The sequence below is a fragment of the Sceloporus occidentalis genome, unplaced genomic scaffold (assembly GCF_023333645.1).
Source record: "Sceloporus occidentalis isolate IW3139 unplaced genomic scaffold, rSceOcc1.0.p SCAF_38, whole genome shotgun sequence".
Classification (NCBI taxonomy): Eukaryota; Metazoa; Chordata; class Lepidosauria; order Squamata; family Phrynosomatidae; genus Sceloporus; species Sceloporus occidentalis.
The window spans coordinates 5729234-5753629 of NW_028317018.1; the positions used below are offsets into that span (position 1 = coordinate 5729234).

Below are 24396 nucleotides of genomic sequence, written 5' to 3' on the forward strand. Positions count from 1 at the left end.
GGCCCCATACCAACAAAAAGCGGAAACAGACCCAGGGGTATCGCGAAAAAAAGGTTTGAGTGGGAGCAGGGTCAGTTGTACCGGGTTACTGAGGGTGTGGGAAGAGGGACTGCTACCTTCCTTCAAGGCAACTGGTAGTGCCTCGGAAATATCATGCTGAATTGCTACAAATCGGCCATTATATTACCTTAGCTGGACATCTGGGATTAGGGAGGACATTGCACCACCTGACCCAGAACTTCTTCTGGCTGGGTCTTTCTGGGGAGACCTGCGAGGTCTGTCAGAAGGTCAGGAATAAAGGAGACCAGTGTTAGGCTAAGCTCAAACCCCTAGCCAACCCCGTTGACCGTTCACGTTGCTTTTTGGACCAGATGTTCCTGGACCCCAAAAGCGCCCCCCTCAGCACTCCCGAGATCGCCGCCGCTCCTTCGGGATCACCCCGAAAGTATACGGACATTGGGGGGCTCGGTGGCCTAAGCGCGGCGCCGGACTGTCTGGGCAGGGCAGGAAGATGTGTCCTGATTTATGACCTTTTTATCACCTAACCTGCATATAAGCCTGTATGTTTCCCAATAAAGTGTGCTTCAAGGCCTTGCTGGATCACTCACTGTCCTTTTCAGGACAGTTAGAGTACCGGATCCGGCTACGCTTCGGCAAGCTACGTCGCTATTTCATCAGTATAGCGCTGGAAGTGGTTAACCCCTGTGGTTCCGGGAGGAAGCAACAAAGAATCGACGGGTGTACCCAGCCGGGGTACCCAAGGTCCGTCACATAACATATGCTAACTGCATAATAGATACCAAAAATTTTAAAATACATGTATTCCTGTTCATTAGATAAAAATACTGTTTTACCATTCCACTAATGTGTATTTTTTCTTTAAAATAGCACCAAACTATAAGGGTGCGGCCTATAATCGGGTGCGACCTATAATCGAGCCAATATGGTATACCACTGGGTCTCCTTCATACTTGGCTTGCCACCTTATAATCAGTCATGAAAACTGCTGCTTCTCTTCTGACCGTAGTAGACGCTCTACTAACTCCTCTTCATCCTGTCAGTGTTGTCACTGACTGACTCCATAATATCACGATTCGAATTTAAAATTCTGACTCTGACCTACAAAGTTCCTCTTAAATAATGTGATGTTAAAATTTCCCATGTTATGTTTCTCGCTGTTACTAGACATAGTGGTCACAGAGGAGACTAATGTGAGAGATGGTCAATTGCAAAGAGCCTTCCTTTTTTCCTGCATGCTTATTGTAGTGTTGAAGGGTAATTGCATCGTGAAAATAGCTTCCTGTACAAAAACTATTTAATTACATTTACCTACAAATGGTCATATCAGAGAATATCAGGTATAGTGTTTAGGAGATCTCCCACTCCCTACCCAAATGGGAGAGGTGTAGTAGAGCTAGGATGGGGGTTAGTTACAAGGAAGATGACCTAGCTGCTGGCGAGTATAAAAAGGGCAGAACTGGAGCAGGAATTGCATGGATCCAGTGGACAACAGGCAGAGCTAAGTGCCAACTACCTACCAAGAGGTATTAGCTCCACAGCCCAAATATGGTAGCTGATTGGAAGCAATCAGCTATCATATTTGGGCTGTGGAGCTAATCTGGAATGTTCCCAGTTATTGTATTAGTATTCAGTTGAGTAAGCATCCTGTGCGAGCCAGGTATATACTTATCCAGCATAACCAGGATATCACATGATACTCCACCTTATGACAGCATGGGCCATTAGCCCCGTATAACACTTAGCTGCAGGGGGCTAGGGAAATTTAGTTTTAGAAGTAAGGCAGGACAGTGCAGTAGCATGTACTATGTTAGTGCACGGCAGTGATTGGAGGGCAGGGTTCTAAGCTAGCGCGTGACAGGCAGTTTTCAGTATAAAATTGCTCACTCACTGCCACAGTCACAAACTCTGAGGTGCCAGCCTAACCCACCCGTTTTTATCTTGTCATGGGTCATAGGGCACCTTTGAGGATGGATAATTAGAAACGTGGACAGTTCAGGCAATCAGGGTTCTACTGGGACAATGAATGGTTTAACCCCTTCACGACAAAGTCTGTACATGTACAGGGTCACAATACAATGCATTGGTGACAAAGCCCATACATGTACGGGCTGCTGTTAAATACCTGCATCGAATTGGCCGGCTTTAAAGATGTCCCAAATATGGATACCTGGGAACTCTCCAGGTTTGACACGGAGATTGCCGGGTGAGCGCTGCTCCTCCAGTTCTCTGTGTCAAGACACGAATCCTCCGAGTCGCAGGAGCAGGGTCTTGACACGCCCTGCTCCACGCCCATTTTTTCCTTTAAATGGGCGTCTTTCCCGCTGCCGTCAGCAGGACTGCCCACCAATGTCAGTGTGCAGTCCTGGCCGTGTGCCGCAAGGGAAGGCCCCGGGTAGCCGGAGCCGAGAAGTTCCCAGGTATGCAAATATGGGACATGGGCACAGACTGACCAGATGTCCAAATGCCAAAAAATGCACACCTCACAAAGGTGGCCTTTTACCTCTCAAATAACCCACAGGAGATGTTACAGAACACATATTGGAGTGTTGTGTGACAGTGACATATACCAGGAGTGGTACATTTACACCTGAAGTACAATGTGTGTGAAGAAAAAAAAATACTACCATAAAGTTTGACAAAGGCTGATAGTAGAATTAGTGCATGGAAAGGGTTAAAATACCAGCATTTGAAATACACTGGGGTGTCTAGTTTCCAAAAACATATGGTTTGATGGTGTAAATTGCATTGGCCGGCTTCAAAGATACCCAAAATAGCACATGGGGAAGAATTACGAGATTTCTGAAAAAAAATGGTTTTGAAATGTAATTATTGCCCAATAACTTGCAGACCCCCCCCCCCCAAAAAAAAAACATTGGGTATTTCTAAACTCAGGACAAATAGTAGAATATATAATGTGTCAGTGCACAAAATGAGAAAGAAGAAAATTACAGCTAAACAGCAACAGCAAATGTTAAAAGAGTTATTGTCCCAAAGTGTACTACGAGTAAGAAACAGTCTTGTCAATAAAGGGTTAATACCATTTTCGTATATGTCAATGTTTGAACAGAACAGCTGTTATTGCAATTTAGTAAATAAAAGACTAGAGTCTTTTCCCAACCCAGTGTGTCATTGTCTTTATTTATTACCACCTCCTGCTCACATGCCATTTTTTGGCATATCTTGTGTTTGCTATTTAGATATATACCATGAAGTGCAGTTACAGATATATTTAGGTCGATAATTAAGTTAATTAACTATTATTTACCTCACTTGCCTGTTCCGTGGCTGTAATCATTACGGGAGCTGACTATAAAGTGCTTGTGATATGAGCCTAAATGTTCAAATATGGCAAATTTAACAGAATTGTCATGGAAATAGGAACATGCACTAATAATACAGTAGGTAACCAATATCACAATGGAATTACTGATATCACTATAGAATTACTATTGGAACTAGAGTTGTCGCCTCACTGTTAAAACCTGACACTTGCGAATTGTACACAATGCAGTCTGGCCAAACGCGCGCAATTATGTCACACTCAATATGTGAAGAGCAGCTTTTGTCAGGGAAACAGTTCATCCTATACTGAGTTTATCCTATTTAGCTGTTTTCTGAGCCCTTATTAGGGAATGAATTGTCCGTTATTAAAGAAAAAACGAAAAAAAATTAAAAAAAAAGCCTGCACTAATATGGCGTCTCAAAACACCTACTAGAACAGGATGTCGAACTTAGTCTGCGACGGAAGTAAATCCGCCGCGAATTTGAGTTCTATCGCTATCTGTTGAATGGAAAATAGGACAGATGCTTGTCATGTTGGAGATGATTTCGAATAACGCCCACATAATGATGAGTTAAGAGGGCGTAGAAGGGTTTGCAAGAGAGGTTCGCTGGCTGGTGATGGTGTCTTGTGTTTCATGTCTCGCTCTCTTAGCCGATCGTCTTCAAATCAGGACATGTCAAACTCTATTGAGGAGGTAAGGTTTGGTGTTCTGTGTCTGTTCAGGCCGATGTTTGCTTCTCCTCGTGCCCGGTTTACGGCTATGGATTATGGATTGCATTAAACCATTCTCTGTGTTCCGTGTTCTGGATAAACCGTTACAATGACATGAAATGTTTAACTGTATGCTTCCAGAAGTTTTACCAATCTAGTTTATTCTTATGTGCTTGTTTTTCCTAAACACGATAACGAGAGAACTTAAGCGGAAATGGGATAACTATAGTAGTGGTCCATGACAGGATTAAAAGATGTTTATGAAAAAGGTAAATGGCTCTCTGTTTACTGGTCTTTGTTGCTACAGCTGGCTGAGGGGCCATGTTATTAACAAAATGGGTAAATGTATTGTAAAGCAGAAAAGTATCACTATTGTATCATACATCTAAATGTGTGTCTCCCTTATATATATATATATATATATATATATATATATATATATATCATCTTAATTTATCCCTAAAGTGTAAGTTCATTGTTTTTATCCAGGTGCAGAGTGTGGAAGACAGAGAGAGGCCCTTTACCATTAACCCCATTGAACTTTCTGATGAAATTCTGCTGCATATACTGAGTTATGTACCAAGTACAGACCTTATCCTCAATGTCAAGAAGACATGTCGAAAACTTGCAAGTCTTTGCGTCGATAAGAGCCTCACCCACAGGGTTAACTTCAACAAAGTCTATCAGGTGGGCACATATATTTAATTACACCTGACATCTTTCTGACGTATGTATGTGTATATATATATATATATATATATATATATATATATATATATGTGTGTGTGTATGTATATTTTTTTTTTCTGTTTTAATATTGATGCAAATTTAAGTTATGTACTTGCAATTCAGTAGGCCAGCTATATTGCTTTTGCCCATATTTCTGTCCATGTTGGCTATAATTAAGGTTGTCAGATCGACCTATTGATGCATGTATCATAGCGACCAATATTATACTGAATTCTATATATTTATATTTGTTTGATAAAAAAGTGTATTAAAACAGTTTATACACTGTATTGATTTATTATAAAGCAGCCACCCTCTTGATTTGAATTGGTATGCTACATGGGATCTTAAATAAAATATACCTTTATTGCACCAATGTAGAAAAAAGTCACATAAGCTTTGGGGAGTTCAAGGGTCACCTCTTTAATGGAAAAAATGTCACCCTAAGGTCCTGGAAGTTTATATGACCCTACAACTTTTATTGGGCCAACCTAGAAAAATATTTCACCTTTGCCTGAAGACTCTTCTCTTTGGGCAATACGGCTTTATCAGTTTTACTTATACAACACTGTGTCTTTCTTACAGGCCAGGGATCAGCAAGTGAAGCAGATGCTCAAAGAGGTTGGTAAAGAGATTTGTGAACTTGATGTAAGTGGTTGCTACTGGTTGTCAACTCCAACTGTGGATCGAGTAGCACAATGCAAGAAACTTGTCAGACTCGATATGTCTGGTTGCTCTCTAACTTCCCTAAGGCTCTCCAAGCTTCTTTCAAACCTTCTTCACTTGCGCTCCTTGGCTATTGATGTTAGTTCAGGATTTGATGCTGGGCAGTTGAGCAGTGAGTCAAAGGCCACTCTGAGTCGATTGCGTGAGCTAAAACAAACCCTCTTTGCTCCATCGTATGGGGTAGTGCCTTGCTGCACTAGCCTTGAAAAGCTACTACTGTACTTTGAAGTACTGGACAGAACACGGGAAGGAACAGTTATGTCTGGCCAACTGATGGTGGGTGAAAGCAACATACCCCATTATCAGAACCTGCGGCTGTTTTATGCTCGACTGGCTCCTGGCTACGTAAATGAGGAGGTGGTCAGATTGTACCTTGCGGTTCTTAGTGACAGGACTCCAGAGAATCTACGGGCCTTTCTTATTTCTGCTCCAGGCAGCTTCCCAGAAAGCAGGGCAACAAATAACCTTTTGCACTCTATGGCAAAGAATGTGTCATTGGAAGCATTTCAGTTGCCCAAATCTTGGCTCAATGGGTCTTCTTTGCTTCAGCAAATGAAATTCAGCAGCCCGTCCTATTTCAGTTTTAGCCGATGCATGATATCTGGTGGGCAACTAACTCAGAGGCTTTTAAATGGTGGAAAGGACTGCAAGAGTCTGGTCAGTCTCAATTTGAGAGGATGTCCATTCTGCTTCAGCTCTGATATGCCGTTTCGTAAACCAGAAGATGACATAGATGACAGCATTTTGGATACTCTAGTGGCTGCATGTCCAAATCTTGCACATTTAAATTTCACATCAGCACACCACCATAGTTCAGAGAACAATGGTAGACACCTATGTGAGATCCTAGCACGGCTCCTGTACTTACGGTCATTAGCATTGCCAGTGTGTGCCATAGCGGATACTGTTAGAACTGCTCACAAGTCTACTTCTCAGAGCACAGAATCACATGTTCCTAGTCCTGCTTCCCTTGGTTTTGGTAAGAAGGTCCGGATTGGTGTGCAGACATATTTGAGAAACCCCTTTGACCAGGACAGCTCATCCCTCTCAGTTTTTTGGAGGCTTCTAAAGCACAAGCCGGTTCTAGAACACTTGGAATTAATTGGTTCTAACTTCTACTCCGCAATGCCACGAAATGATCCAGCAATACGCAACACTTATCCACCATGTAAGCGTTCACATAGTGTGGGAGATTCAGAGGTGGCAGCGATTAGCCAATTAACTTTTTTGCAGAACCTAGTACTGGCACAGGTGCCAGGAATTCTCACAGGCTCCAGTCTAGTTAGCATTGGCATGAAGTGTCAGCAGCTGCGCTCACTTTCACTGGCAAATCTTGGGATGATGGGCAAGGTGGTTTATATATCCTCACTGTGTGAGATGCTAAAGTACTGCAGACAACTAAGAGACCTGAGGTGAGAGACTGAACAAATAATGTGATGTATGTTATGCCTGTCCATACTGTTTACTTTCTAAGAGTGCCAGATTTAAGCCTCATGCTTTTTAGCTTAATAATCATATATGTGGTTGAATTCCTGCTTATGTTTTACAGTACGGTTGATGGCTACTTCTCTTTTAGCATAGTCGAAAAAGCAGTTGAACCACAATATCCCTGATTCCAAAGCATTCTTGCAGGACAGAAAAGAGACTGTAACCGGCCTGAATTGTATTTACGTCCAATAACCCACCAGCACTTTTTGTAGTATAAATCATTCAAAGCACTGATTGTCTGGTAGCCATGACTCTTAACGTTCTGCTGCTTTTGAGTCTAACTTTTGTTCCGTGCTGGTGTTAGACAAACCAGAGGTTTCCTGATCAAAGCCCACAATAATGACTATAACAACATACACAAAACATATATTGCATACCAAATGCCAATTCATGAATTGACATTACAGGATCCCCCGCAGCGCTGCAGGGGACCTGGATCTTCCTCTCTGGCAGCCGGTGGAGGTCTGTGCGATGCGTGCAGACAACCTCCGCTACTGCCGGCCAGCAGCAGAGGTTGTCTACGCGGCTGGTCCTTCTAGACACCAAGGAGTCTGAAGCATGGAGGGTAAGTCAGGAGGGGGGTGCACAGTGGCATATCTGGGGTATAAGGCATGTCAGGGGCCACAGTGGCATATCTGGGAGTATAAGGCATATTTGGGGGGGCGCAGTGGCATATTTGGGGCTCTAAGGCATATCTGGGGGCATATCAGGGGGTTATAAGGCATATAGGGGTATAAGGGCACTATGGGATATAGGGCAGGTATAAGGCATATCTGGGGGGGGCAGAGTGGCATATCGGGGTATAAGGCATACCAGGGGGCGCAGTGGCATATGGGGGTATAATAAGGAAATGTAACAGTTTTCCAGCGTTCGTTCCGGAAGCTGTTACATGAGATCGGGCAGCAGAAAGCCGGCAATGCTGGCTTCTGCTGTCAGGGGGGAGTCCAGGCTGTCAAACACATCCCTGCCGCTGCAAGAATGGCAGGACAAACCGGTACGTCCATAGGGGATTCTTGGGATGCGTTTTTTGGATGTACCGGTACGCCCATAGGGGACTGAAAGGGTTAAACCAAATGATATGGAACTGTTCATTTAAATAAGATTTTCAATCATACCCTGAACCATAAAAATAACACCCATTCTAACTGAAAGCCCCAAATTCAGGGAACCTAACATTTTGTACATCAGCAATGGGGCGCAAGAACATGTGAAAAGAAAAATAATACAGAACAATAGTGTAATAAGCTCTGGCAAGAATTAGATATGCCAGAGTTTATTACACTATTGTTCTGTATTTTTTCTTTTCACATGTTCTTGCCCCCATTGCTGATGTATTGATTGTATGAACACTTATGAAGAGTGTTGTTTGGTAGCTGCAGAATTTGTAGAGTATACATTTTTATTTACCTATTTAAAATTTTCACGTGTTTTGGTGAGGTTTCTTTTTGCCTTTTATAACCTAAAATTTTGTCCCTGGCCTCTTACTTTTTATTTTGAGCTATCTTTTAAAAACATTACTTTTCTCTTACTGCTCCTGCAAGAAAAGTGCAACCTCTCTCAGGTTCAGTCTGGACCTTATCTACTTCTTACATTTTGGAATCTAATGCTGCTTCTGTTATTACTAGAGCAACGCAATGAAATCACAGTGCAGAAAATGCTCGGATATAGGAACAGAAGGCACACTGATGATTTCAGGGTGGTTTTTCTGGTAAGAAGAGAGCCAGTTATATGTGAAAATCCTGGTAACTTGAGTACAGTTTCAAGAAATTACAAATGTGGCTTTTAAATCTTTTTAGTAAAACATCAGAATTTTCAAAACTGTAGTGGATTTTTAATAATTTCATTAGAATATTTGCTGTTCAGTGCCATATACTATGGAACTTTTCAGTTGTAGGTTAAGTAGATACAGTGTATATAAAAAGTCTACACACCTCACATGCCTCAAATGCCAGGTTCTTGTGGTTTTTTTTTTAAAGAATGAGACAAAAATAAATCATGTCAGAACTTTTTCAACCTTAAATGTGACTTATAATGTGAACAATTCAATTGCAAAACAAGCTGAAATCTTTGAAGGGAAAAAAAACACCTCACAATAACCTGGCTGCATAAGTGTGCACACCCTCTTTTATAACTAGGGCTGTGTTCAGAATTAACCAATCACATTCAAACTCATGTAGAAGTCATTACACACCTGCCTATCAGTGACTCTGATTAATCACAAATAAAGTTTAGCTGTTCTAGGATTTGCTTAGTTGCATCTCCGTGCAAAGCCATGGTCCGCAGAGAGCTTCAAAAGCATGTTTTTCTTCAGCTGGAACCGGGGCCTTAGGGTGGAGGGAACGTCCGTTAGGAAGCTGAAGATGAAGTTCACCTTTCAGCATGACAATGAGCCAAATCCACAAAAGCATGGCTTCACCATAAGATTAACGTTTTGGAATGGCCCAGACCTGAATCCAATTGAACATCTGTGGGGTGATCTGAAGAGTGCTGTGCACAGGAGATGTCTTCACAATCTGACAGATTTGGAGTGCTTTTGCAAAGAAGAGTGGGCAAATATTGCCATGTGAAGATGTGCCATGCTAATAAACTCCTACCCAAAAAGACTGACTGCTGTAATAAAATCAAAAGTTGCTTCAACAAGGTATTAGTTTAAGGGTGTGTACACTTATGCAACCAGGTTATTGTGAGGCCCCCCCCCCAAAAAAAAGATTTCAGCTTGTTTTGCAATTAAACTGTTCATGTTATAGGTCACATTAAAGGTGGAAAAGGTTCTGACATGATTTATCTTTGTCTCGTTATTTAACCCCTTCCAGACCGCGACGTACCAGGTATGTCATCCCCAAAAAACGACCCCACATCGCCACAGTCGTGGTGATTGTGGGGGCGCTGCTGTTTGCCCAGGTGTCTGGGAAGAGCAGCACAGCCACTCCGAGCCCTCCCCCGAGCCTGAGATCAGCCTGATTCTGTAGGCTGAAAACGCGATTGCAGGAAAACCAGCAATCGCGTTTTCAGCTGCCACAGGCAGCTTCAGGAAAGCGGGTTGAGTGTTGATTGGGTCCCCACACAAGTGTGGGGACCTGACACAACACCCCCTGCTACTGTTCATAAACATATACTTTTATGGGGTAATTTAAATTGGGGGGCTTCCAAAATGTCCCAAGTGGGATAGGGGCCCAGCAAACCAATTTCTAAAACTTTGCGCATGTTCCAGTTTTGGCCTCATAGCTTGAGGCCTTGTTGGAATCAGGGGATGTTGGTGAACAAAATATGGTGTTTTCTTCCACAGTTGCACATATGCTGTGCAAGAAATTAATTGGAACATTGAAATGTATGCGTTAAAAACGCAATAAAATAAATTTTCCGTGAACTTTGGCAGACATCAATGAAGAAATGGCAAAAAAAAAACAACCCAAAAAATATAAAAATACCTCAAAATTTGGCAGCAATTGGCTATAAAATCCCTGTATGAAAAGTGTCAAAATGACCCTAGTTGTACACCTTGACTTATCTACTGTCCATAAACATAATTGTGGGGGGATAATCAGCATCTGTGACAACTATTGCAGTTTATTAGCCTACCATGCCAAATTTGAAAAAAATTACATTTTAAAAACGTGATGCATGCCTTGCAATATTTGCACTATACTGGTCAAAATAGATGAAAATCATGGCCATATTGGGTGGTTTCCAAATCAGGACAAGTTAATGAATATATTTAGGAAAAATTTTTCCCATTGGTTCAATGTGTGTACAATTTGTATGTTTACAAAACTGTAAAAAAAAATAAATATTCATTCCCCCCCCCCCCACTTTTTCCAGTTTATTTCAAACAAAACAATGTACTACCCATCTTAATATGGTTTCAAATGAAAGTCCTAGTTGTGCTGAAGAAAAAAATATATGACTTGTGTGGGTGCACTAATTGATGAGAAAAATTACAGTTGAAGAAAGACAGCAAAAACGGCTCCGGTCTTTTAGCGCCACCTTAGTATAAAAACCCGGTCCTGAAAGGGTTAAAATCACAAGAACCTGGCATTTTAAAAGGAGTGTGTAGTTTTTTTATATATATATATATATATATATATATATACTGTATATTATCAAGGAAAAGGCGTTTTTTAATATTGGCTGTAATGTTCTTTGTAAGTTTGTTCGGTATTGTATTGTAATTTACGAGTCATAGTAGGGATGAGAAAATATATGTACACGTTAGAAGTCTGTTAGTCATGTGTTTCGTAGTTTACTTGGCAAATTTTTGTCAATCCCTGATTGGCATTACAGTACTGATATTTTTACCTCCGCATTTTTCCTTTAACATATGTTTTTATTTGTCAGACTTGAGCAGCCATATTTTTCTGCCAATGCCCAGTTCTTCCAGGCCTTACGGCATTGCTTGTCCCTCCAGCGCCTGTGCATTGTGTCTCGCAATGGAACCTTTGAAGTGGATGCAATGATGTCATTTATCAGTGAATGCTGTGAGCTTATCATGTGCCACATCTTTACCGGAGAGTCTCTGACATCATGCAAGAGTCTGCAACATAATATTATACAAAGGTATGTTTGAGAACCATATTTGCTCTCGGTTCACACTGGGGAACTCCCATCATTTTTCTGTACTAGTATCTGATTATAAATACGTTTTAAAAAAATATAGTGGCTTTTCTTTTAAATTTTCAAACAATCCTTGTTTTTGCAGTTGTCCGGCATCTGCATATTAGCCATGCTATGTCTAGGTCTAATTTAGCCCATTCTATTAGACAAACATCCCAACTCCTTATGTTGCTTGTAGTAAACAGTAGTGACTTGTTAATCACTCAACTGGACACCCTCACTAATGAAAGTCAGTAGAGGAACTGAACTCATTAGCATTGCCATAAAGAATCACCTTAGTGTGGTTTTAAGCTGGGAAAGTTACCCAAACAATGGCAGCCTCCGGGTCTTCAAGTTAAGGATTTTTTATTGTAGCAAAATAAGTACCGTATTTGCTCGATTATAAGACGACCCCCCAAAATCTAAATATTAATTTAGGAAAAAACCAAAAAGCCTGAATATAAGACTACCCTATAGGAAAAAAAGTTTTACTAGTAAATAATTCATGTAAACAATTTTTTTGATATTTAATAAAAGCTATGACTGAGAAAAATATATATTTTTTTTATTTCCTTTTATTTGCGAACCTGCCCCCCCAGTTATGCACATCTGCCCCCAGAAATGCCTTATACCCCCTATTTGCCACTCTGCCCCATGATGTGCCTTTTAACCCTCTATATGCCACTCTGCCCCATGATATGCCTTTTAACCCCCTATATGCCAGAGTGGCATATAGGGGATTAAAAGGCATATCATGGGGCAGAGTAGCATATGGGGGGTTAAAATGCATTTCTGGAGGTATATATATATATATATATATATATATATATATATATATATAATAAACTGCTAACAGCAATCACACTCCTATTAAGCCAAGGCAGCCAGTACATGCTGGAACCTGGGGATGATAGGAGTGTGAGTACAGCCTCCCTATGCCATGCTGCTACTACCACCACCACCACCCTTACACATCCATGCTATCACACACTCATTCACAAACATTTAAATACTCATTCATTCCATTAATCACACATACTTGCTCAAAAACCCTCCCCCACCCCCTTACCTGAACTGCAGATCTCTCACTCGAGGACTTCTGCAGGGGCCCGGCTGTGCGAGCAACTTTTCTGGCCCCGCCCCCAGAGGAAGGAAGGGGGAGGCAGAAATGTGACACTCTGCTAGCTTCCTGTTCTCCTGCTGCTCGCGACCAAAGCACCGGTAAGCAGCCTGGCCCCAGCGGACATTTTTGAGGTCTGATTAGAAGACGACCTCGATTATAAGACGAGGGGTATTTTTCAGAGCATTTGCTCTGAAAAAAACCTCGTCTTATAATCGAGCAAATACGGTATTTGTCAATGCTAACCTACATTACCGCATACAACACTTTTTTGATCAGGTACAAATATTTTTATACATAATTTCTATAAGTATATCGTTCCTTTCGAATTATTGGATGTGTCTTGTGTGGTTATCATCTGTTATATTGTGCACTAAATGGACTGTGTGTGCGATGTACATGTATTTACAAGCACTTTTATTGGATACATTTTCTAAGGGGGGGTAAAAAAAAATATATATACACCTCCCACAGTTTTTACTTTTTTCAATAAATAATTATTGGACTAGTTTAGTTTCAAATTATTTTACAGTAGAAAAACTGAGATCCGTGGCAAAAGTGACCAGACTAGCATAATACATTGCACACATTTCTTACCCTGAAGTTCTCTCCATTCTCATCCACCCTTACAAAATCTTTGTGACTAATCAACTGTCAGCAAGTTAATATGGGAACAATAACTTAGTTTGAATAATTATGCATCTAAGATTTCTGTTATATTATACCAGTTATTTTCTAATACATATTACATGAGTATAGAATTGTACTGTGGAAAGAAAAAGATTGGCTTCATTAGCTAGCTGAACAGTTTCCCATATAGGCTTATTTAATGTAGAATTTTGAAACGTCACCCAATCTACTGAATTTAACGCTTAAAAATAATAAAAGTTTTTTGTTTAATGGTCCTGTTTACAATACATCCCACATCTGCCGTCACCAAGACACAGGAATTTTGTGCAGATTTCTCTTGCTTTAGTGACGATTATATTATATTCTTGCTGTCAGTGCAAACGGACACCTACCGTGGAAATCATTGCAAATGAATCAGAATAGAATTTTCCTAATCTTTTAGATTAGCATACTCCCAGCATGTCAGGTGTCCAAATCACCTGTGTGCTACCCATGACAGCAGAGCAGGGCAGCAAGTGCTGAAGATTGTAGTGCATACAAATGATCTTTCCTCTGTAGTAGAGCCCTGCGCAGGACTGCTTTCTTAATCCTGCTCCCGCCGATTAAATTTTTTTTTTTTTTGTCCAATCCCGCCCACTCCGGCAATGTGGGTGTTCCACTCCCGCCACATGGGTGCCCGCTCCAGCCACGTTTGTGGTCAATCCCGCCTGCTCTCGCCACAAATGCGGCCAATCACGCCCACCTCCTTACCTGAACTGCCGATTTCCCGCGCAGTCCCGCAAGGCTGCCCTTGAGTTGCTCCCTTACAGTGTCTCTTCTCTTGCTCCACCCAGGGATACAGCGGAGTCACGGGAAGTGACGTCACATCACGTGACTCCGCTTTGTTCCTGGGCGGAGCACGAGAAGAGACACTGTAAGGGAGCAGTGCGAAGGCTGCCTGGTGGGACTGCACGGGATTACCGGCACCCGTAGGTACAGGGTCTGACCACCCGCTCCCGCAACACCCAATGCAGTCCTCTGCTCTGTAGCATCACTCACTGCAGAGTTCCAAACTGCCTCTGAAAGCTACATCTGTGCAAGCACTGTGTGTCAGTAGCTTCCATGGCTCAAGACGCAGATCAATATGCGTAATACAAAGCGTTGCCTGGAGTGGCGTAAGCACGCTACCACTGGACTTTGGTACAGTGGAAATGTGGCCTCTGGGGGCGATCAATCAAGCTTCACCATCTGCAGTTCTAATGGACAAATCTGGGTTTGGAAGATGCCAGGAGAAAGCTACCTAATGGAAGGTCTACTGCAGATGGAGAAAAGGACAATGGTCTGGGCTGTCTTTCAGGATTTGGCCTAGGCCACTTAGTTCGATTAAATGGTAATGTTAATGCTAAAGCATGCAAAGACATTTTATTAGGTACACCAGTTCATTTGCTTGTTAACACCAATAGCTTGCTGCATCATTTGAAAGAGGAACATTGTTAACATGTTATATGCTGTTCCAGCTGCTAATGTTCTACCTCCTTTTGTAGTTTTCAGGGACAGCGACCAGCACTTAATGTAGTAATTTTCCCACTGCTGCATGAGAGCTTGGCTGATGTCATCCGGGATGTACCCATGATGCACTTGGATGAAATTACTCTATTTAAAAGTAGAGTAGCAGAAGAGCCTCCAAAATTGTGGTGACTGTTGTAGGTTGTGTTGTGTGGGAAGTGTGGAATTGTACTGGGAGCACATGGAAGAAATAAATGACGAATCCCCCAATTCTTTGTATTTGACTGCAAATCATAGAGTAACACTGTATAAAGGAGCGATCCTTATAAAACAAGAGGGATTTTTGTCTTTCCTAAACATGCACGTTTTGTAATGGGTACAGTTCTAATTGTATAATCAATACCCCTTTAAAACATAGCATTTTATTTAAGCAGCAGTTGAATGGAGGGAATACAGCATTTCTTGCACAAAAAACCCGCATACGACATTATAAACCACCTTGTTTATGACAATGGGCAACCACTAAGAGGATATGCCATTGATTAGAGCCCTTTGGCAAATATTAGTCTCGCTACGCTCGATCTTCCTTGGTTATTTATAAACAGTATTCCCACAGTGGTTCAATCATGGTTGCCATGCTAAGAACATATGAAACATTGCCCTGAAGTTATTTATATATAACCCAACAGTGATACCCAGAACACTCTTTAATCAACAAAATTCCATGTTATGGCATAATGTTTTTGGGGGAGGGGGTTACAATACATAGACTCCACAGTGGGAACAGTAAAGTAAGTGTTTTTAAACATGCCAGCTTTGTGGTGTGAATATTCTTATGCCTGATGTTCATCTGATTGTCCTCTATCTGATACAGTGATGAAAATAAAGGCATGAGACACCTGAGCTGGCAGATTGCCCCAATCTCTTACACAAAACCTATTTTACAGAAACTATTGTATACATTCTGAGGGTCCCAACTGGTTCATTTTGCTGCCTCAGTGTGTGCTAAATAAACATTGTGTGTGTATATATAAAAATATGTAGCCTGTGTTGTTATTTTGATGGATATTCACACCTATCATAGCCCATAAAATACAATATTTATAAGCAAAAAAGTGGAGAATGCCAAATTAGCCCATATCATTGTCAAAACATTCACAATATTCAGTGTCTTAGTATGAGATGAAGCCACAATGCAGTGTTTCATCCCAGTACACAGAACAGCACAAACATAAATAAATATAGCAAGTCCTCAATTCATGGGTTGTCTTAACCCCTTAATGACAAGACTGTTTCTTACGCATACATTTTGGGACAAGGGCTCTTAACATTTTTCAGTGTTGCTGTTTAGCTGTAATTTTCTTTCTCATTTTGTGCACCCACACACACATATATATTTATTTATTTTAAGGACAAACAAGGCTTTCTTTAGATACCATTATTTTCATCATATCTAATTTAAAAAAAAAAGATAAAATATGGTGATTTTTTGTTAAAAAAAAATCTTTTACTCATCTGCAAATTACCTGCTAAATAGATTCTACTATTTGTCCTGAGTTTAGAAATACCCAATGTTTTAGTTTTTTTGCCCCGAACATTATGGGGCAATATGTACCAGTAGCATTTTGCTATTTCAAAGCTGGTCATTCTGCCCCATGTGCTATTTTAGGTATCTTTGAAGCCAGCCAATGCAATTAACCCCATCAAACCATATATTTTTAAAAACTAGACACCCCAAGGTATTTCAAATGCTGGTATTTTAACCCTTTCCATGTACTAATTTTACCACCAACCTTGGTCAAACTTTATGGTAGTTTTTACCGCTCCTGGTATATGTCCCTGTCAAATACCCCAATATCTCCTGAGCGCAGTAAGACCCCACATGCATGGGTTTGTTGCGTTATTTGGGAGGTAAAAGGCCACCTTTGTGAGGTGCGTATTTTTTTTTGCCATTTAGACATCTGGTCTGTCTGTGCCCACGTCCCATACTTGGGACATCTTTGGAGGAGGTCGAGAGTTCGCAACAGGGTCTGAATAGGTCTATTGTTGACGCCATCTTGTGAGTGGCAGCAACATCATTTACATGATGGCGCTTGTGGTTGTGGTCCGAGCAATCACAAGGTGATCGGGGTAAGGGGGCTGTGTTGCTACATGCCTCGATATCGAGGCATGTCAGCAACACTGTTTATGTTCCTATCGCTTCCTAAGCCATTTTAGCCTGCCGCGATCTTTGATGAGATGTGCGGCGGTGGCCATTTTTCTTGGGGAGGGGGGGAGGGCTTTCCTCCCCGGATCCACGGTTAGCCTCACTTGCACCGCATGTACAGGCTTTGTCGTTAAGGGGTTAATACAGGACAGTTGTCATGTAAGCTCCAGGGGGCAGAGACCTACTTTTCCATTGTATGCATCTATATCTTTTGGTTGTTGCTTTGTAGAACAGTTTTATGAAAAATGTGTTAAAGTATCTCCTCCTCATAGGTTTTCTAGTGTTAGAAACTGCTCTGTATTTGTAAAGTGATCACACTGGCATCAGGCATCATGTTTCGCATGGGCTTATAACTGGAAGTTGTTCTGTGATTTTATTTACCACTTATTACTGGATCTGTCAGACAGGAACCCTTTTGAGACTTCTATTTGTGCCCTTTATTGCCCCCCTTAAATGCTCTAAAGTAGGATTGCCAAATTGAAAATATATTAAGAAAAACAGTCCGTAACATTGACATAAAGATAGGAGCTATGGTGCCACACACCCACACCTAGCTTATGTTATTATACTCCTGGAGATATACCCATACACATTTACATAACTCAAACTGGATACAAAGAACTGGAAATAATTCAGCACCAGGCCCAATTGCCATTATTGTGCAGCACATATTTGTGGGTTCCTTTGAGGTCCAGCCCCCTCACTAAAAATACCATCACTAACAACAAGGCGCCAGACTTACCACTAGCGCAAACACATTGATGTCCATTTAATAGTGCATATCACTCTCAGCTGAATGAAAGCACACATCATTGTCAATCAAATGACCCACACAAGCATACACAATGTGCATCTCACCTATCTATACGAACGTCCATATTCTTGAGCTCTCATTTCATTTTGTGTAAAGGTTACCTTATGCCTTATCACATATACATATCCCTTAGTACCACTAAGTTTATTTAAGGTAACTGGATTGTGCAAAGGTTTTCTGTTCAATGTGCCTATTCTAGCAATAAGTTTTAAGGGTGCATGCCATTTCCTGACTAGACACAAAGAAAGCAGATCCCAGCAATGAGCTTGCAATCTTAAGTCCTAAACGGTTTTATATATGTATTCACTACATCTATTATACAGCCGTTAACCATAACATTATGAGCACCTTTTTGCTGCCAAAACCCTGACCCATCAAGGCATGGTCTCCACTAGGGTTGCTGTGGTATCTAGGACCATGCAGTTAGCAGCAGGTCCTTTCAATTCTGTGAACTTTGAGGAGGGGGCCTCCATGAATCAGACTTGTTTGTCGAATACATCCCACAGATGCTTGAATGGATTGAGATTTAGGGAATTTGGAGGCCAGGTCAAGACCTTGAACTCGTGTTCCTCAAACTATTCCTGAGCCTTTTTTGCTTTGTATGTGTATTATCCAGCTTAAAGAGGGCAATGTCATCAGGGCATAGCATCCATGATAGGCTCTACATAGTCTGCAACAATGCTTAGGGAGGTAGTACATTTCAAAGTAACATCTGCATGAATGGCAGAACCCAAGGTTTCCCAGCAGAGCATTGCCCAAAGCATCCCACTTCCTCTGCCAGCTTACCTTCCCATAGTACATCCTGGTGCCATGTGTTCTCCAGGTAAGTGATGCACACGTACCTAGCCATCCATGCAATGTAAAAGAAACCGCGATTCATCAGAGGCCGCAGTCTACCATTGCTCCATGCTCCAGTTCTTATGCTCACATGCCCATTGTAGGCACTTTCAGCAGCAGAGGTCAGCATTGGACACCCTTGCTGGTCTGTGGCTACATAGCCCCATATTCAAACTGATGCACTGTGGGTTCTGATACCTATCAGAACCAGCATTAACTGCTTCAGCAATTTGAGCTACAGGAGCTTGTCTGATTTGACCACGTGGGTCAGCATTTGCCCCTCACATCCATCAGTGACCCTTGGCCTCCTATGACCCTTTTGCTGGTTCACCGCTTTTCCTTCCTTGGACCTCTTAAGTACTGAAAACTGCAGATCAGGAACACCAGCAGAGCTGCAGCTTTGTAGTAGCGTATCCATCAGAATTTGGCCGTTGTCAAAGTCACTCAGATCCATACACTTTCCCATTTTTCCTGCTTCTACCACATCAACTTTGAAGATGAAATGCTCACATGGTGCCCACTATATCCCACCCACCAACAGGTAGCATGATAAGATTCAGTGTTATTCACTTCACCTGTCAGTGGTCATAATGTTAAGGCTGATCACTTGTATGATCAGAAATTGAGGAAATTCACTCCTGCACCCAACAAGACTGCAACATTGAATAAAAAAAAAAAACATAGCAAGAATTGCTTGCGCTATCTGCACATTTGGTTAGTTACAATATCTGTTGCATTTATGTAGCGGATAGGAAGGCAAGATACTGTATTTCCCCCATGTATAAGATGCACCTTAATTTTGGGGCCCGAAATTTGTGAAAAAAAAAAAACCTATAAAATTCACTCATCACTCGCATCCATTAACTGCTCCTAAATTAACCCTAAAGACCCTATCAACCATAACCGCCCCTAAATTAACTCCCACCTCCAACTTTCAGCAGCCCAAATACTAATTTTATACTTAGTTAGATGAGTTTGTCTGAGCAGTGTGGATGCTATGAGGAAAGGTGCAGGGCCAATCAGCAGTGTGACTGCAGGGAGGTACTGGGAAGTAGTAACTGCAGCCTACAGCCACTGTATAAGACGCACCCAGTTTTTAGACCACATTTTTTGAAATACGTTAATTTTCTGCACTGTCCTACACAGTATCCCTTACAGTTGCAGCAGGACTACAAAATTCCTGAAAGAAGCCTGTGGCTTGTATGGTTGGTGTTTAATAATGCCTTAGCTACTATTTTATGTTGTCCATTTTTGCAATTGCATAAGGGGATTCTGCAGAATCCTCAGATTTGTGTTTCCACCTTTCTCCACCCCAGCCATTTCCCTGTCGGCGATGGGTCCTTGCTTATGATACACATGCAGACAAAAAAAGAAAAAAAAGTTGATTGGAACTAGCTGCTGAATTTGGCACCTATATCCAAACCATGTTGGTCAACCCCTGACCTAGAAGGACCATCTGACTTAACGTCTATTGGTAAATTGCTTCCTTAGTACTATATTTACATGGGACTGCACCTTTAAGTGGTACATTCACAGCTATTAAGATTTCTCAAGTTTACTGTCTGTTTGTAGTTTCACTTCTGTAATTTTTTTTAAATTACATGTAACATTTACTTCCATGATCTTTATTTCCCATCTTGGCATTTATAAGTAGCTCGACATACATGAAACTTTGAATTTCCATTTGGTATTTCAATTCCTAATATTCAAAATTTACAATGTAAAGTACTGATGACATCTTTGCCGTAAGCAAGATCTGTACAACACATTGTAGTGTAAAAACCATATGTATGCATTTGTCAAGCTATGAAGTCTAATGTACACTTCAATGGCTGTGATAAGCAGTGCTTAGTTTCCAAACTTGAATGTCATGAGTTAGAATATATATTGAGGGTGGGAATGAGAGCACATCTGTAAATAGCAATGAGCACAAGAGTGGGGCCAATGATTATACTTGAACTGAAACACATGCATTATAACAGTACACTGTGTACATTACTTGCAACATATATATTGACAGTATGTATATTTGACTTTCTATATCTAGATCCAAAAGGGAGAAAGTACCATGCTTCACAGATTAGCAGTTTCTGCCAATTCTAGTTGTAACTACTTAAATTATGAAGCCTTCCTGAAGCAATTCAGAACAATCAAAACACCATTTAGTGTTGCAAGAAGACAAGATTAACCACGTTGGTTACGCATTTGATCTTTTATTTCAAAAGACCTTATATTTAGACTCACACATTAGCATTTATGGAATACTTTAAATATTCAGTTTACAAGCCATAAGGAGCTATAGTGATCAACAAAGTGAAACAATTTGCCAGTATTACCATGCTGTTTACTTTCCCAAATTCAGGACTTCCTTAAAAGCATTTACGATGAACAATTGAAGGTCCAGACTCATCATACTCCTGCTTGCTTATCCACATCTGTTGAAAGGTTGAGAGAGAGGCCAGAATAGACCCACCAATCCAGACCGAGTATTTACGCTCTGGTGGGGCAATTATCTGAAAAGGACATTAAATGAATATGTACATTCATTATAAGGGTGTGGTAGATAAATAGGGACTGTCTGGATATTTTCACTTAGTCTATTTAAAATAATGTAGCTATTCTAAGGATGAACAGAATACATTGGGTAACATATCCTATTTGTCAAGGGGTTAACTTCAAAAAGTTTTAAGACAAAGTAAAGGCAGTCTTTGATATGTCAAGGTGCCACACTCGTATCTGGCAGATGTAGGATTGAAAGTAGCCTTATGATTATTGTCAATGCTGTTAAGTGTGAAACCTTCAGAGAAAAAGCATACTTATGGCAATAGGAATGACTACATTCTAAGCATGAGGGCTCAAACTTTATTAAGCCAGTTACTCAATCTGGTTTTGACCCCACAAATGATCTACAGCAATGCAATAGGTAGTAGATGATTAGCCTGTATAGCACAAATGATCCCTCAATTGAATCTGTCAGTGACTTTTTCATCAAAATTCTGTTGGGCCCTCTAGTGGCTCCACAGTCCAAAAACATGAGGGAATAATTAAGTTCTGTGCAAGACGACCACCCCCACCCTGGCCTGGAAAAGTCTATGTCTAGGCAGTAAAGCGACATTTTGTCACCATACTTTTCTGCATACCGCTCAACATTTCAAGAGGTAAACATGTTTTAGGGGTGTGATTAGAGCAGGAACCAAGGACATGATTTTAGAAGGTTTTATTTACACAATTTATAAACCTAGTATGTTGATCAGCAGATGCCCATCTTCCTACCACTGACAGAACATGACATTGCACCAAATATATTTCTACTTACCTTGATCTTCATTGTGCTGGGAGCTAGGGAACAGATTTCTTTCTGCATCCTGTCTGCTATTCCAGGATACATTGTGCTACCACCAGACAACACTGTATTTGCATACAGATCCTTACGAATGTCAACATCACACTTCATAATGGAGTTGTATGTGGTCTCATGAATGCCACTGCTTTCCATACCTGTAGTGCATATAAAAAAGGTAGGATAGGCAATTGAAATCAATCTATACAGATTCAGAATTGCTTAAAATGTAGGGATCAATTATATTAAAGGCTAGTGGATGCTTTAAGCTTATTCTTGTTGAATTGTTCCTATTTTGAACTACAGATTCTGGAAAACATACGTTTGCCTTCACCTCAACAGGTGTAATATCTAAAGCCAAACACTTATTCAGATAAAACCCCCACAAAACTACAGCATACAAAGCCACAATATTGATCAGTTAAGCGTCAGCAGCGTAGATTTAAAGAAAAAAAAAAAATCTAAGCTTACAGACTTTAATGTAACTCTTTAAAGGTACAGAGGCCATAACATTCCCAAAAAAGCAGCACTTAACTAGGGATGTGATGCATCTTCCTGTACTTTACAGTGGCAGGAAAATCTGATTGAGGGGGTCAAGCTCTGATTACCTTGCTCCCTCAAAAAAAAAAAAAAGTAGCTGATCACAATGTGTGTAATCAGCTAGCTTGGAGTGGGGGTCATCAGAAGCCCTGTGAGGCATGTCAATTCTTCTGGCAGTGAAACCATCAGGAAAGAAAAGCCAAATGAAAGTTGTGTTTAAGGGTCCCGAGCTCACACTTAGCGCAGTTACACTTATGTTTTATGTTTAAATTTGGTGCAGCTGTGAATAAGCAGTTTGATCAGCTGTTCTGTAACTACAGGAAAATTAAAAGATAACTGACCCAGAAAAGATGGCTGGAAGAGGGCCTCTGGTGATCTGAATCTTTCATTACCAATAGTTATGACCTGCCCATCAGGCAATTCATAGCTCTTTTCCAGGGAGCTAGAGGAAGCAGCAGTAGCCATCTCACGCTCAAAGTCAAGAGCAACATAGCAGAGCTTCTCCTTGATGTCACGCACAATTTCTCTCTCAGCTGTGGTAGTAAAGCTGTAGCCTCTTTCAGTCAGGATCTTCATGAGATAGTCTGTCAAGTCACGTCCAGCCAAGTCCAAACGCAAGATGGCATGAGGCAGAGCATACCCTTCATAGATGGGCACAGTGTGGGTTACACCATCACCAGAGTCCATCACAATACCAGTGGTACGTCCAGAGGCATACAGTGACAGCACAGCCTGGATGGCTACATACATAGCTGGGGTGTTGAAGGTCTCAAACATTATCTGCAAAATAATTTTAAAATAATGCAAATACGCGTCAGCTGCATTTACATATGTGGCCTAGTATACCATTTTGTAGCATAAATCCAGTGCACATTATAAACCAACAGGCTAGTGGAGGGAAATGTGCAAGCGAGACATGCTTTGCAATATTCTTAGATTAAAAATCAGGTCGGCCCCTTGCCCTTTCATTATCAGGCACATTAGTTCAGTAAAAGTGCCCACATCCCGCCACACCAAAGAACGCAAAAATTAGACCGAATTAGTTTCCCCAGCAAATGGGGATATTTATATAATTGAATTAAAAGTTCTTGATAGTGTGTTGGTAGTACAAAAATCCTGAAAGAAGGTAAGCTTCCCTACCTGGGTCATTTTCTCTCTGTTGGCTTTGGGGTTTAAAGGCGCTTCTGTGAGAAGTACAGGATGCTCCTCTGGGGCAACTCTCAGCTCATTGTAGAAGGTGTGATGCCAGATCTTTTCCATATCATCCCAGTTGGTAACAATACCATGCTCAATGGGGTATTTCAGTGTCAGGATACCTCTCTTGCTCTGAGCTTCATCTCCTACATAGCTATCTTTTTGTCCCATACCAACCATGACACCCTAGTGAGGAGAAAGGAAGCAAGTCAGATGGGACACTTTATTTAGTAACCCCTTCCCCTTTATCTATGGCTTATAATAAAAAACAAACCAAAAACCTCTGTACCTGATGTCTGGGGCGACCGACAATGGATGGAAATACTGCACGTGGAGCATCATCTCCCGCAAACCCAGCTTTGCACATACCAGAGCCATTGTCAACAACCAGGGCAGCAACTTCTTCATCCATTGTGATATTCTAGACCTGCAGAACAGTATATAGACACGTGTTTTTAACAGCCATACAAATGAGGATCGGGCTCAACATAACAGGCAGCATTCCGAGTTTCACCAGTACTTCAAATAAATGGACAGAAATTTCTTTCTAAAAAGATTTACTGCCCTTTGGTATTTTTTCCCCCCAATACATTATAGAGTGAAAACAAGCAGGATTAAGGCACTATTACAAGATATACAACAATTTTAACATTCTATGCTGTTTAATAAGATTAAGTTGTCT

General features: G+C 41.1%; 2 protein-coding genes across 3 annotated transcripts; one reads left to right on the plus strand and one right to left on the minus strand.

The window, feature by feature from the left end:
* Positions 1 to 3977: 3977 nt before the first annotated feature.
* LOC149290666 (F-box/LRR-repeat protein 18-like) lies at positions 3978 to 14975 on the plus strand. Its single transcript, XM_089488555.1, has 5 exons — positions 3978 to 3998; positions 4505 to 4702; positions 5330 to 6882; positions 11294 to 11512; positions 14822 to 14975. The coding sequence occupies exons 1-5, from the start codon at positions 3978 to 3980 to the stop codon at positions 14973 to 14975; spliced, it is 2145 nt and encodes a 714-aa protein (XP_089344681.1).
* Positions 14976 to 21009: 6034 nt separating this feature from the next.
* On the minus strand, positions 21010 to 24141 carry LOC149290667 (actin, cytoplasmic 2-like). 2 transcript variants are annotated; one of them, XM_089488471.1, is made up of 5 exons: positions 24004 to 24141; positions 23661 to 23900; positions 22862 to 23300; positions 21957 to 22138; positions 21010 to 21153 (listed from the first exon to the last, which is right to left on the minus strand). In XM_089488471.1, the coding sequence occupies exons 1-5, from the start codon at positions 24124 to 24126 to the stop codon at positions 21010 to 21012; spliced, it is 1128 nt and encodes a 375-aa protein (XP_089344597.1). In that variant the 5' UTR covers positions 24127 to 24141. The 2 variants fall into 2 exon arrangements, with proteins under 2 accessions (XP_089344597.1, XP_089344596.1); XM_089488470.1 differs by having other exon boundaries at positions 21957 to 22146; positions 23062 to 23300; positions 24004 to 24126.
* Between the last annotated feature and the right edge of the window lie 255 nt (positions 24142 to 24396).